This window comes from Hemitrygon akajei, chromosome 7 (genome assembly GCF_048418815.1).
Source record: "Hemitrygon akajei chromosome 7, sHemAka1.3, whole genome shotgun sequence".
NCBI lineage: Eukaryota > Metazoa > Chordata > Chondrichthyes > Myliobatiformes > Dasyatidae > Hemitrygon > Hemitrygon akajei.
In genome coordinates, this window is record NC_133130.1 from 65,009,331 (window position 1) to 65,024,253 (window position 14,923).

Consider the following 14,923-nt stretch of genomic DNA (forward strand, 5'->3'; position numbering starts at 1 on the left):
TACTGTCAGTTTAAGCACTTAAATCTTTATTTTACAGCTATCCAGAAAACCAGAGGAAATCTTTGAAATTCGTATCACAAAATCCATGAATAAACTACATCAGATCATTGAAACTATTCAAAAATATCTGATGTTTCTTATTAAAACTACATGGTTGTCATCAAGCTTGAATACAAGGCAACAACAACAAATCTTTTCAGGCGACAGATGACAATGCTATACCTTTAAATAAGGCTCTTGCCAACAACGCAACCATTTTAACTAAAATTGATAATAAATTACGTAACTTTTGTTGTGATATTTAAAATGCACTGGTCAATGAAAGCAAAAATATTTTAACTGCTCCCATCATCCTCTTCCTGTTTTATTGCTTGTAGTTTCCTGAATTATTTCCGACTTCTTTTCCTTATTTTATGGTACATTTTTTTCTCTCTCCCTCACATGCACCTTGGGAATATCTTCTATTGTCACTCCTGTATCTCTGTTCATCCATCATTCTTTCTACAAACACATCTTCATGTCACAAAACCAGAGTGAAATGTGAAGGTATATTTCTCTCACTCTCAGTTACATTTCAAAACATCAACTAACCTACTTCCTTTGTTCTGGCAGTGGCAGAGATCCACTTTTTTGAAGATATTGGAATCATTGTCTCCAGTTCTGGACAAGGGCTGACAAAGTGCCAGGTAGAAGCATCAAAGTGATGTATAGCATCAGGACACAGGTATAAAGTCTCAAGAAGTACCAAAGCAACAGAACCATGTTGTGAAACCAGTCCTGATGAAGGGTTTCGGCCTGAAACGTTGACTGTTTATTCCTTTCCATAGATGCTGCCTAGCCTGGTGAGTTTCTCCACCATTTTGTGTTTGTTGTGCAAATAGTGAAACTTGTCTTGTTAAAAATATTGCGTCTATGGGGCAGGAGAGACGGTCAGGGAGTAAGCAATACCAAGCACTCAGAGGGTTGGGGAAAAGAGAAGCTGCATTGGAGGTGTAGGGCACATTTAACTGACTAGAAATTGTGCCTTGTGGGGAGGTGGTAGGGTTGAAGCCTCCATCATGGAGTTGTTGATTTGAAATGGAGGGTGGTGAGGTGGGGAGGTGATTGGTGGGTCAGAGGAGGTGGGAAAAACAGATGTCAGGGAAGGGAGTAGCAATATTGGTGGTTTTGGAGGGGAGAATTATGAACGATAGGTGATGGACCAAGTCCAAGTCTAGCTCATGTGATGAAAACAGGTTGTCCTATGAGTGTTCTCTGAATCGAAATCTTAATTATGTTTGTGACGAGAGGATTGCTATCAGAATACATCTCCTGACAAAGCTTGATAGAATCAGAGAGTTGTGCAGATAAGAAACAGCCCTTCAGTCCACTTCATCCATGCCAACTGTGATGCTAATCCCATTTGCTTCATTAGGTCGATATTCTTCTACAGCTTTCCTGTCTGAGTACCTGTCCAATTAGCTTTTAAAGATTCTGACTACCTATGTCCCTCATAGCTTTATAAACCGCTACAAGGCCATCAAACAGCATTTTACATTCCAGTGAGAATAAACTTGCCTATCCATTCCCGGTAAATTTCATCTGGACTCTCTCTCCTGCTGCCACATCTTCCTATAGTGTGGTGACCAGAGTTGTACACAATACTCTAAGTGCAGTCAAACCCGTTGCAACGTTGCCACCCAACTCTTATATCAATGCCTCAGCCTATGAAAGAAACTATACCAAATGTCTTCTTCATTATCCTTTTCACCCATCTCCATTTTTGTGGGCCTATGGACTTTGACCCCAAGGTCCTCCTATACATCAATGCTCCCAAGGTCCCTACCTACCATATCCTATCAAAACCTTGCAAAGTGTATTACCTCACACTTGTCTGTATTAAATTCCATCCACCACCACCTCACCCAACTTCCCAGCCTCCTCCCTCCTTCCCTTTCTCTCATGATCATCTACCTTCTCCTCTTTCATCTTATTCTCTACTCCTGCTAACATGGACAGGCCCCACATAATTACCAGGCTTTGGAACATAGCTACAACTCAGAGACCTGCTCTTAAATATCCTGCTGTTCACTTCAGGAACAGTCCAGGCAGCAGGAGGGTTGATTGGGACACTGATGGCCTGCTGGACGATGTTCCAGGTCACAGCAAAGCTTATTAAGGAGCTGAGTCACCCTGGTGTCCAGCTGGCATTGAGGGCCAGGTTCAAGGGGCCTCATTTGTTCTGAAGTACCTTACGTATTGTCTGGCATGCCAACTCAAAATGGAGAGCACTGTGGACAGAACCAGGAACAATAAGTCATAACTGCTTCCTATTTATCAAGCATTCTCCTTTCTTAGGGGAAATACCTGCAAACTCAGGTAATTTCCAACAATCCATAGATTTTTTTTAACTCAATATGGCTGCAATCCTTGAGAGCCCCTTGATTTCAATCTGTTGCTGGTCTCCACTATTATTGTGAATACAACGTTGCAGCTGGTATTCCCAAGTGCTTGTAAAGAATCTGGATGGACAGCTGTAGACCAGACATGGAATGTAAAAGGATAATTGGTCACAATTTTGAATGACCTCAAAGTTACTACCAGTGAAGAATGGGTGGTTGACCGAAATATCAGAGTAAAACTGGTGAGATTCATGTACACTGGAGAGCCAAACTGCGAACATGCACAGAAACACAAGAAACTGCAAATGCTGGAACATTTGAGCAAAACACACAAAACGTTGGAGGAGCTCAGCAAGTCAGGCAGCATTTATGGAAGGGAATAAACAGTCAATGGTTCAGGCCAAGACCCTTTATCAGGGCTGGAAAGAAAGAAGGCAGAAGCCAGAATAAGAAGTGGGAGATGGGGAAGGAGTACAAGCTGTAGGTGATAAGTAAGACCAGATGAGGGGTGGGTGGAGGAGGATGGGATGAAGTAAAAATTGGGGGTGGGGGGGATGGTGATAGGTGAAACAGGTAAAAGGTTGAAGAAGGAATATAAAAGGAGAGGATAGTGGACCATGGAAGAAAGGGGAGGAGGGGAACTAAAGGGAAGTGATGGACAGTTAAGTGGAGAGCGGGTAACCAGAATGGGGAACACAGAAAGAGAGAAGGAGGGAAGGTGGAGTGATAACCAAAAGTTGGATGAATCCATGTTCATGCCATCAGGTTGGAGACTACCAGACAGAAAATGAGGTCTTGTTCCTGAGTTCCATTTCGTCATAGCAGTAGAGAAGGCAATGGGCAGACATGTCAATATGGGAATAGAAGTTGAATTGAAATGGGTAGCCACTAGGAGACCCTGCCTTTTGTGGTGGACAGAGTGAAAATGCTCGACAAACCAGTAGCCCCAATCTCACCAATGCTGAACAGGCTGCTCCAGGAGCTTAGGATTCAATAGGTGACCCCAACAGACTCACAGGTGAAGTGTCACTTTATCAGTCCTAATGAAAGGTCTTGGCCCTTAATGCCAACTATTTATTCCTCTCCATAGATGCTGCTTGATCTGCTGAATTCCTCCAGCATTTTGTGTATGTAGCTCAATATGCACAAGATGTTGCTTTCAACATCGTTTCAAATGTGCTCATTCGTCCGAGCGCACATAAAGAACATGGATGCTCACATTCGTCAACAGAATCACTCTGTTAAATGCAATGCACACACTTGTCCATTCCAGATACCGATGACTTTGCAACAAGGAGCATTTACTTGCGATCTGTGGAACGATACGACACTGCACGTGAACCCGAGTTTGAAACATACTATTTACAGGGGAAGCAACACCAAATCAAATAACAAAATGGGGCAGATCTGGCACCCAGACACCAGCATTTCTTTTGGACTTAGCCACATCTCTCCACTAAATTCCCAAATTCTACTGCTGCTGTAGATTAATCCACACTGCCTGTGTCACCAACTGAGCTTGAACTTCACTACTGCGCTTTACATGGAGTCCAACATTACACAGACTAGCCAACTCTGCGGCTGGGCTATCTGCTCACCAAGTCCGTACCAGGTTAAATCAAAAAGAGTGACTACTGAGAGATGAGTAAATAGACCTTTTTATTTGATTTACTACAGTTAGTATGTTGTTAATTGTTTCAAATTCTATTCAAAGGTTTATTTTTAGGATTTTATTTTTTTTTACATTTTTAAATGTTATTCTGATTTTTAACTAATTCTCAAGTAGCTTTTGAATGTTTTTGAAAGCCTTTTACAATGTCAGTGACAGTTTTGACAGCTGGTGAGCCTATGGGTAGGACCTCATTGAGTGTCAAAGCCCGGTGGTCAGTACAGCTGGCTATTTACGCTGTCAGAGGCTTTACACTGTGCAGACAACACCAGGGTGCAGGGGGCCTGTCTTTCAGTAGTAAGGCAACAATGCAAACCATGCTGGAAGAAACTGATCCAAGCTCAGTGGAAGGCTTGCTTCAAAACACGGAAATGTAAGAAATATATACGGATATAGTCACCTTTTCTATAACCTGAAATAGTGAATGGCAAATGTCCAAATAAAAATTAAGAGCTCTTTATTCTTCATTATGATAGAGTATGATATTAAATGGTTCCCTAGTATGATAAATGGAGTCTAGACCTCACAAACTACCTCGTTATGACCTTGCCCCTTGTTGTTTACCTGCACCGCACTCTCTCTGTAGTTGGTACACTTCATTCTGCATTGCCACTGTACCTCAATACACTATGTAATGATATGATCTGTATGAACAGTATGCAAGACAAGCTTTGCACTGTGTCTTCATACATGTGACAGTAATAAATACTCTAGTCCCAATTGCATAATCACTCACAAGCACAAATATTATTCACTGCTACAGGACAGAGTGAGAATTCTGTTTAATCAACGTATCATATCATTGCAGAATCTGTTTCCGAAGCTTGGGAAGCTCTAAGAGGAGCCAGCATAGGAAGAATAGCTACAAGGGATGTTCAATCCGTGGCCACCTTAGCCACTGGAAAGTTAGTGGCATCTATCGAGAATCCTAATTTAAAGAGCTTCTGAGGACTTGAGAGCGCTTAATAGCAAAATTGCTCAGGAACACAGAGGATAGTTTTTGGCTTTGTTTGGGAATGAAAGGTAGAAAGGCTTTCCAAATGCTATGCTCAGTACGGAGTGGCACAGTAGTATAGCAGTCAGCATAATGCTATTACATCACCAGCGAATGAAGGCGCAATTCCACTGCTGTCTACAAGGAGTTTGTAGGTTGCTCCCACATTCCAAAAATGTACGGGTTAGTAGGTTAATTGGCCACATGGGTATAACTGGGTGGTGAAGGCTCATCATACTGGAAGGGCCTGTTACCATGCATCTCTAAATCTAAATAGCCTAGCTGTATGCTGTTAATGATATGAAAAAATGTCTGCATATCTTGAGCTTTTATGCACGACATTCTGTAGAAAGTGCCCAATTGAGGACCTGTTGAGGGTTAATTGGTCAATGAAGAGCATCCTACAATTTAGACCTATGGTAGTTTTTCTTGAAGAATGAACTTAAACTGTGGTTCTGACATTCATTCTGCCACTCTGCTGTCCTCATCAGAGATGAATACAACCTTCGGTGATGCCGACATCAAATTAAGACCTTGCATGAAATTTGGATTCACTTTCAGAAATACTGTCATGGACATCAGTAACACTGGCAGGGGATATTCAGAGAATTTATATTTTTTTTAAGTTTCTAATAAAGCAAGCTGAGTAAACAAGACATTGTGAAGCATTATTTGAAAATACATGTTTATGGGCAGATTCTTATCAAGGAACATATTATTTCACACTTACCAGACTGTTTAGACTCCCTAAAGATGGACTATCTCCTCAGACTAGCTGATAATGTTTAACCGCAGAAGGCCAAGGCTATTTTGCTATGTTTTTGATACACAGCATTTTTAGGCAAGTAGTAAAACCATATAGTTGTGCAGTAATTAACTAGCTTTATGGGAATTTGTGGCCCATGACCCATGCCTGCCTTTGACCTGGTACTGTTGTTATTATTGATTTGTTTCCAAAGAAAATATATTTGAATTTAATAAGATGCATTCTTAAAGAAAACATTTAAAACCTTATATAAAATTAACAGCCAGAAGTTTAATTTTGATCTAAACATTTTGACTCTATTCTCTGTTTTGCCTGATATTCATGGAAATCTAATGATTATGTGCCTCCAAATAAAGCTACACAGCCACCTTTTGCCCACTCATTCAATCCTGAAGGGTCTCGGTCCAAAACATTGACCATTCATTCCTCTCTATAGATGCTGCCTGACCTGCTGAGTTCCTCCAGCACTTTCGTGTGTGCTACTCTGGATTTCCAGCATCTGCAGGATCTCTTGTGTTTATGCCTTTAACATTTACCACCTATCTTTGCAAATGTTAATAGATTGTAAATAGTTGACTCCTAAGGCATTTCATTTATTACAGCATTCTAAACTATTTATCCAAACGTTTGGCTACTGTCTATTAACAAAACTTATTTCATAGCAACCAGTTGCTCCCAATCCTATAAACCTTATGTGTGCCTTATTGAATGCCTTTTGGAAAACTAAGAATACCCTACAACTACTGGTAACCGTAACTCAGCTAGCAAAGAATAATAATTACTTCAAAGACACAAACAATGATCCAACTTAACCTCAACCAGTCACAAACCCAAGAGAGAGACAGGTAGTTAAGGTGGCCTGGGTTATGTATTAAACATCATTCCACTTTCATAAAAGTATATTGACTTAGCCTAATCATGTTATGCTTTTCTGGGTGGTCTGTTATCAGTTCCTTACAGGATTTCAGCAATTACCTGACAACTCATATCAGATTAGTTTGCTTGCAGTTTCCTGTTTTCCCTTTTTCTTTTTTCATGAATAACTGTGTTTGTTACATCTGCTGCTTCCCTGTCCACTATAAAATTTTCACAACAAGGAGAGTTTTGCAAGATGACAATGAGTGCACTATCTCTGCAGCCATTTCTCCTACAGTCCTAAAATCCAAGCGTTCAGGTTCAAGTGGATTTGTCAGCCCTTCATCCCATCAATTAGTCTCATGCTTTGTCTCTTGTGATATCACAGATGAACGAACAATTCACCCAGAAAATACTGGTTAAAAATCGGACAACACAAATACTAAATTACCTGGGACACTTTAACTACTTGTCTCCTTAGGGTTTATGACAGAGTAGGATAAAGTGATCTAATTCCTCGTTATTTGCGTCTTTGAAGTAAAACAAGGTCAGTTCTATTACAAAGCACTCCTAGGGTTAGAGGTGGAGGTTAATGGGAGGAGAGAAAGGATTCATAAAACGTGTATTTACAAAAAGTGTGCAACATCCCCGAACATAGCACATCTCTATTCATTCGTCCCTTGCCCTCCAGTTTGCTGCAGTCACACAATGCAAATATTGCAATTAATGTCAATTTTTATACACCTTGGGGCCAATTCTGGAATCCATTTTGCCATGAACTTGATAGTGACAGACATCATGAATTGTACACATGTGCAAAGATTTGTCTGAAGATTCCATTGTTCATTTACTTGCTGCTTGAATTTCCAAAATTACTTCTGGCAGGGGAGAGGGGAGTGGTTGGAAGCTGCAACAGGAAAAAGTAGGGGGCCTAGAGAGCACACTTCAACACTGAAGTAAAACTGCATTCTAATTCCCTCCATGTTATTTTCCTGTCCTTGCACCGATACGGCACAGATCATACTGTGACTGCAGCAACAAGAGGTACAAGGAAGTCTGGTTAAGGTTTGGAGTGAATATTTATTCAGAAATTCTAAACATACTACAAAACTAATTTTCCTTTCTCTTCCAGCTGGTTTACATCACAAGCAGAGCCAGTACCAAAAGGAGGGCAAGATGGGGGGGCAGGGGGAGGCAAATCAGTTTGTTGGGTTTCTCACAACAGCCCAAACGTGCAGATGTACCTACTTGCTAGAGTAATACTCATCCCATAACCCACCTCGAACCCTTCATGGGAAGCTGGTTCTGCCACTGGAGTCTTCTTTTATAATTCAGTAGATTTACCAGTGGATTTCCACATGACAGAAAAACAAACTGAGTAAGGTCTAGAATACTATACCAGGGATGTGATGCTGATGCTTTATAAGGTACAGGTGAGGCCTCACCTTGAGTATTGTGAACACTTTTGGGCCCCTCATCTTAGAAAAGATGTGCTGGCATTGGAGCGGGTTCAGAGGAGGCTCACAAGGATGATTCCAGGAATGAAAGGGTTATCATATGAGGAATGTTTGATGGCTCTGGGTCTGTACTCGCTGGAATTTAGAAGGATGAGGGGGGATCTCATCGAATGCTTTTGAATGTTGAAAGGCCTAGACAAAGTAGATGTGGAAAAGATATTTCCCGTGGTGGGGGAGTCTAGTTTAAGAGGGCACAGCCTCAGGATAGAGGGGCGTCCATTTAAAACAGAGATGCAGAGAAATTTCTTTAGTCAGAGGGTGGAGAATTTCTAGAACTTATTACCACTGGCAGCTGTGGAGGCCAGGCCAGGCCAGGAGTATTTAAGGCAGAGCTTGATAGGTTCTTGATTGGACACAGCATCAAAGGTCATGGGGAGAAGGCTGGGGAGTGGAGCTGAGGAGGGGAGAAAAGGATCAGCCATGATTGAACGGCAGAGCAGACTTGATGGGCCAAATGGCCTCATTCTGCTCCTATGTCTTATAATCTTAAGTTAGGGTCAGCTTTGTTCTACTGAGATACTGCCTTTTGCAACAAGGACCCTCATCTCCGAAAGTGGTTCTGATACAGGCAACGACAACGACAACACAAGTCTGTGAACGTCTGTCTTGGTGTAACGCTGTATGTACTTAAACTCTATATATCATGCCAGTACAAGAACCAAGTCACACCACAGTGTTCACCTTTCATTATAACCCAATTGGCTATGTCCACCAACTGATTAGCAGCCATATACACAGGTAGTATTACAGTCTCCTGCCAAAAAAAAGACTTTGCAGGTTGCAAGTTCTGCACAACAGTGACATCTGTTGCAAGAACAACCAAAATATAACTCACACCATCAGGCCAACATGACAGGGACAGTTCCTCTCAACTTCAATCTTAAGTCTATCTCCATACATATTGTTCTAGTGATCTAAAATTGGATTACAAAAGAACCAATAGCAGCAATGGAAGCAGGCTGAAAGAGTAGTGCAGGGGTTCCAAACTTTTTTTTATGCCATGGACCAATGCCATTAATCAAGCTTAGGAACCCCTGGAGCAGAAAAAGATTGATTAGATTGATAAGCTGACTGACGTAGGATGTTCAAAATGGGCTTGAAAATTAATCTGGGGTTTGTCCACAAATAAAAATAGTGAAAAGGTGCATGTTTGGAACCTGTGGAGAAATTGGGGGCAGTAGCCATTTGCCATTATTTTCAAAATAAAATGTTGAATCTCTTAAATATGGCAATTTTAAGTCTTGTTCATGAGGCAGTGGTAAATTGGTTCATAAATTTTAGAGTTTCATACACCACTCAACATTAATTTAATGATCAATTTTATATGCCTGTGTGTTTACAGAAGGTGGCTTTGAAAGGATTGGTTTCTGACTATCACACGACGGCCTTATCTAATGAGCTTGGAAGGACACCCTTAACAAAATTGCTCTGACTTTGAAATGTCCATGCCGGCAACATGAAACTTAGATTTACCCCAGAATTAATGGTGTTGAACGCACATGGATTATTGGGTAAGGAGCATCAATTGAATAACATTTCCCATTAGTCATCATGAGACTGATTGACACATATCTGCAAACAAGATGAGGCAGCCAATATTCAACAGATTCTTTACCAAATATAGGAGAAGGTAAGTCATGGATATTAAGATTTAAAGCTATAACAATTCCACTTAGCCAAAACCAATGAACAAAAACCAAAGGTCAGATCTGAAGTTGGAAAGGACAAGACATAACACAAGTAAAAAGCTTGGGACCGATAGAGAAAAAGCAAGAGCAATCAATAAAGTTCATAAAGATCCAGCTACTTCATCATCAACTATCTCTACGATCAAATACAGAGTCTTTCAAATGTACTATTCAAAAAGTACAATAAATGATTTGAATTACAGTGGGGTCATTGCTATTCACAGTGCACTGAATAAAACACAGAATAGGGTATGGACTCCATCTTCCACTTAATACAAAGATCTAGTCTTCAGGAAGTCAACAGCCATTAGTATATTACTCAAACAGAATAAATATCCTGGATGGTACATGCCCAAAACATTATTGCCCCAAAGATATTTATTTTTTTATCCTGACCAAACAGCAATACAACTTCACTTTAACAAGTAAATTGTCCAGAGGTTTGTTCATCTCAAGGAAATAACAATAGAAAGGCATTATCAAACCATCACTACAGAAGAATATAAATTAGAACTCTCTAAACAGAAGCTAGTGGAAATGAAGTGAATGAAGCAGAAGACAAGATGTCCAACATGGCTTATGGGCACTGTGGATCAGCCACTCATTATCAAAACTATTCAACTGAGGTAATACCATCTATCCCTCAAACTCTATGTTAGCATTGTGGCAATCATTTCCTCTCAATCTTACTTAATAAAGAATCTCTTATTATCTTTAGGCCAAGGAGTGTGAAAATCTGATCAAGAGATACAACTATTAATTGCTTCCTCTTACTTAGAGATCCTGTATGTTTAAAAGCACTGTAAATCAACTATGAGGAAAATCTCTAGTGTTCAGTGAAACTTTTTTTCTGAACTTGTGTGTTTCTGTCACATCAGCTAATTTCTGTTTGTTTCAGCAGAAAGCCGTACTTTTTTCTGACCCATAATAGATAAAATTCCATGGTGATGTAGAACTAGGATATTAGTGCTGAGGCTTTTTCCCCCAGAGGTAAGGTCAAAAGCTTGTCTAGTTACGAGCTTAGACAAGGTAAAGTAGTTCAGTCCAAACTGTATCTATTTCCACTGAGCTATGTATAATATTACACTGACGTCACTAATTTAGGGATGTCACAACCAGGCCTTTTGGCCTTGAAGCAGCAATGTGTCCACATATCAATTTATACTGATACTTTGGTCCTGGACAAGTAGCTCAAGGCATTATTTGAACACCTGAAAGTATGTGCTGTACAAACATAAACTGTTCAAAAGATGTATCAATACAATTAGAAATATGAAGTAAATAATTATACTAAAGTTTCAATTTCTGGTAACTGAAACCTGGTTTCATCCAGCAATTAGGGACCACAATATATAAGAGATCATTATAAAAAAGTTTGGATTGCTTCTGAAAAATAGATCTGGTTCAGTTCGTGGTATTGTTTTGTTACCCACTTCACAGAAAGTGCACTCAGGACAAACAGATATCTGAGTTTATTCGGGCAATAAAGAGCCCAAGGACTGATGACACAAAGTAATAAAAGTTAATTGCAATTCATTCCTTTTCTACCTAGGAATTGTACAATACACTATACTAATCACTCAGAGATTGTATCTCCATTAGCAAGAGAACATAGGCCAAAGGATCCATTGTGATCATCAAAATTAAATTATGTTGGCTGGCAATAGTGCTGCATTTTAGAATTTAATCTGGTTTTTAGCTTTCTTGACAAATAAGCTTGTATCTAAAATATAAACTGACCAGTTGCTTATTACAAATCAATCTTTTCATTTTGATGCATGAAGGCAGAATTGATTCTCACATCTCAGGCTCAAGGAGACACTCTCTTAACCCTTGAGGTAACACTCCTGCTGTTATTTGTAATTCTATGGAGTTTTTTGATCCAATACAATTTGCAACCTGAAAACCGATTCTTTCCATCTAAAAAATGGGGATTTTGAGTACTGACATTCTAATGCATTTTACTGAACTAATAATATAGAACTAAAATAGCTCTCACAAAGAGATTTTTACGAATAATATAGTTTCTTTTCTGGTATAAGAAATCTTGTATCCCTGTAAATGGAATAACACATTTTCTGCAAATCACATTCTTTCCAACAGAAACAGAGAATTCCTGATTCTTATCTATCTGAGGAATCACATTTCATCTCAGATAGGACACATTCACTGCAGGGTGTCCACACAGATCTTCTGTGATTATGTTGCATACCACACAATCAACAATGATGCACAATGAGGCACTTCATCACATTGGTAAAAGATGATCAATTAAAATGTGAAATTGTTAATCCTATTAGTCCCTGTCGATGGGCCATCCCATTAGTGTGTTGTGTGAACTATTAGAGGGGGAGAACAGAACCATCTCTTTTTTTTCTTCACATTCTGGTCTGTTCATCCCAACCCACTCCTTCTGACTGAATATACCAGTGGACAAATAAGCACGACTGTATACTATTTAGGCAGTTCAGTCCCATGATCAAATCTTTTTTCTAGACTGGAGGAGCTGCTTTCAGCAAGGCCTAGAACCGAGCCTCTGAAAGTGCTGAAAGTATACCAGGCTAAGGAGGAGGAGAGAAATTCGCCCAGGATTTCTACTCCTGATCGCTAGCCAGCACCCTTGATACAACCATGGGATAAATGGCGGTTGGATCAGGCTCGGCTGTGATGCTCCCACAGTCAAACAGCCTACCAGCACTCACTGTCTGGGCTCACACATGAAGAATGGCCACACAGACGAGGTATTGCAGAGCTGCCAACATTCATTGATCCGTATCCACTGTGAGTCACTGCCTCCCGGAGATGAAGGGAAAGAAGAGAAAAATTGAAAGAAGAGGTTAAAAAGACACAACTTCAAGTAACGTGAATAGTTTTTAAAATCAACACAAACAAAGAGCAGCAAAGAAAGACAAGGAAGAATTGTAAAGAAGGGAAAACACCATTTGTACTTGGAAATGATCTAGGCTTTGGATTCAAAATTAACAACAGGAATAAAAATTGCGTGTTTTCAGAAACTCAATCTCACCCCCCTCCGCCCCCTCCCATATCATCCCAGCCGCAATAATTTTACACTTTTAACGTATAAAGTACCCAGGATAGGCCAGCAGCACTTCATTACCAAACCCAATTTGTTATGGAACAAATGTGACTGCATTGTGTTATTAATCCCCCTACTGCTTGTGTGTCATTTAAACATTTTGTTAAATAAAAGGAAATTTGTTGAGTCTTACATCTCAACATCAAAGTATTACTATAGTTAAATTTAAGTAAACATTAATCAGAAATTCAAAATTTGCATCATTTACAAGCACCATGCAAAAATTTCTTCCTGATATAAAAATGCACTCTTTGTACGAGCAAATGCATAATGGAAGCTCTATGTACAATTTATAGCCATGCCATTCTCTACTGCAGTATTAATGCTATGAGAGCATTGATGTGAAGTAAAAGCAGCACAGTATTGCAAAGCAAACAACATTTTGAAAAAAGCTTTTTAAAAGATGCCATTGAGTAAGGGAAGGTTTGTTGTACAACAAAGTTCTCTAATTTTTATCTAGGTCAAATAAACAACAGAATCACAATATTGACCATATGGATGAGTGAAGATAATACCACTTTACTGTCTGTAGATTGTAATAATGTTTATATAATTTAGCTTATCATTCTTTTTAAATACCTGTTTGCAGAGTTTTCCCTTAACTAACTTTTTGAAATGGGATTTTTGGATTGGCGATCAGTTACTGACGGATAAGTGCTGGATCCTGAATTATTTAACCTTTTCTGATGATTTGGATGAAGAGACCAAGGGTACTGCAGCCAAATCTGCTGGTAGGTTAGCAAGTTGTTAGGAGGACACAAAGAGTCTGCAAAAGGATATAGACCAGATAAGTGAGTGGGGCAAGAAGCCGGCAGATATAATATAATCTGGAATAAAGTAACAGTATTCACTTCGGAAGAATTAAAAACAAGTTATTATAGAAATGGAGTGTGACAACAAATTGGTGCAGTTTAAAGTGTCTGGGGCTCTTGTACAGGAAACACAAAAAGCTGGCATGCAAATATGTCAAGTAATTGGGAAGGCTAATGGATTATTTGCCTTTCTTGCAAGGAGTATGGGGTGTAAAGGTAGGGAACGTACGAAACAATTTTGTAGGATGCTGATGAGACATTATCTGAAGGACTGTGTATAGTTTTCATCTCCATATTTATAGAACAATGTGTTTGCATTGGAGGTAGTGCAGGTCAGGTTCACTGGGCTATTTCTGGGAAAAAGGTATTAAAGTAAAACAAAAGACTGGGCCTATGATCATTGAAGATTATGAACATAAATGATTCTAAGAAGGATTATCAGGATGGATATCAATAAGTTGTTCCCTTCCCCCCCCCCCCCCATAGTAGAGGTGTCTGGAACAAGGGGGCAAACTTTAAGTCTGAGATGAGGATAAGTTTCTTCTCAGAGAGTCATATCGCCTCTACTCTAGACAATTATGGAGTTGGGAGTCCAGAGGCAGAGACTCAAAGACATTAAGTCTACAAAGAAGTTGAAGAGAATGAAAGTGGGGAAAGTAGTGCTAAGTCCAGGATTGGATCAGCCAAGATCTTATTAGATGAGTGGTTAAACTTCAAGGGGCCAACTGTATATTCCTGTTTCTCATGATGTTGTATTATAAACTTTTGCATAGGTCACTATTAAGGAAAATCTGTTTGAAGTAATCAAAAAAGTTTAGATTATTTCTTACAGAGGGAAATTAATACTTTTTTCAATAACCTTTTTGAGATTAATTGTACTTATATGTCCCAGCAGCTGGTGACATTTTGCCAGTTTAGAACATTTTCTTCTCTCTAGCAGATTTTCCAACATTTGGATGAGATGGACTGAAATGATCTGACTGTGGGCGGTGCATTTGACAAGTGCCCCATTATATCGTAGTCCAGGGTGTAGAACAGGAGTCCCAATATGGACTGAGTAGCCAGCACTGTCACACATTTGAGACCTTGGAGTTGCCCCCGATGGAAAACTATCACACAGACAACTCACCACAAATCATTCTCT

The 14,923-nt window shown here is 39.7% G+C and overlaps 1 protein-coding gene across 4 annotated transcripts in view; it reads right to left on the minus strand.

The window, feature by feature from the left end:
* bcl11aa (BCL11 transcription factor A a) overlaps nucleotides 1–14,923 on the minus strand; it is a 185,803-nt gene that overhangs the window by 26,652 nt on the left and 144,228 nt on the right. Inside the window, exon 4 of one of the 4 annotated variants that reach the window (XM_073051050.1) lies at nucleotides 12,635–12,659. The exons of the other annotated variants lie outside the window; for them this stretch is intronic. Within the exon in view, the coding sequence (XP_072907151.1) occupies nucleotides 12,657–12,659 (3 nt within the window). The 3' untranslated portion in view covers nucleotides 12,635–12,656. Of the gene's footprint in view, nucleotides 1–12,634; nucleotides 12,660–14,923 lie in introns of those variants that run through there. 4 annotated transcript variants of the gene reach the window in all.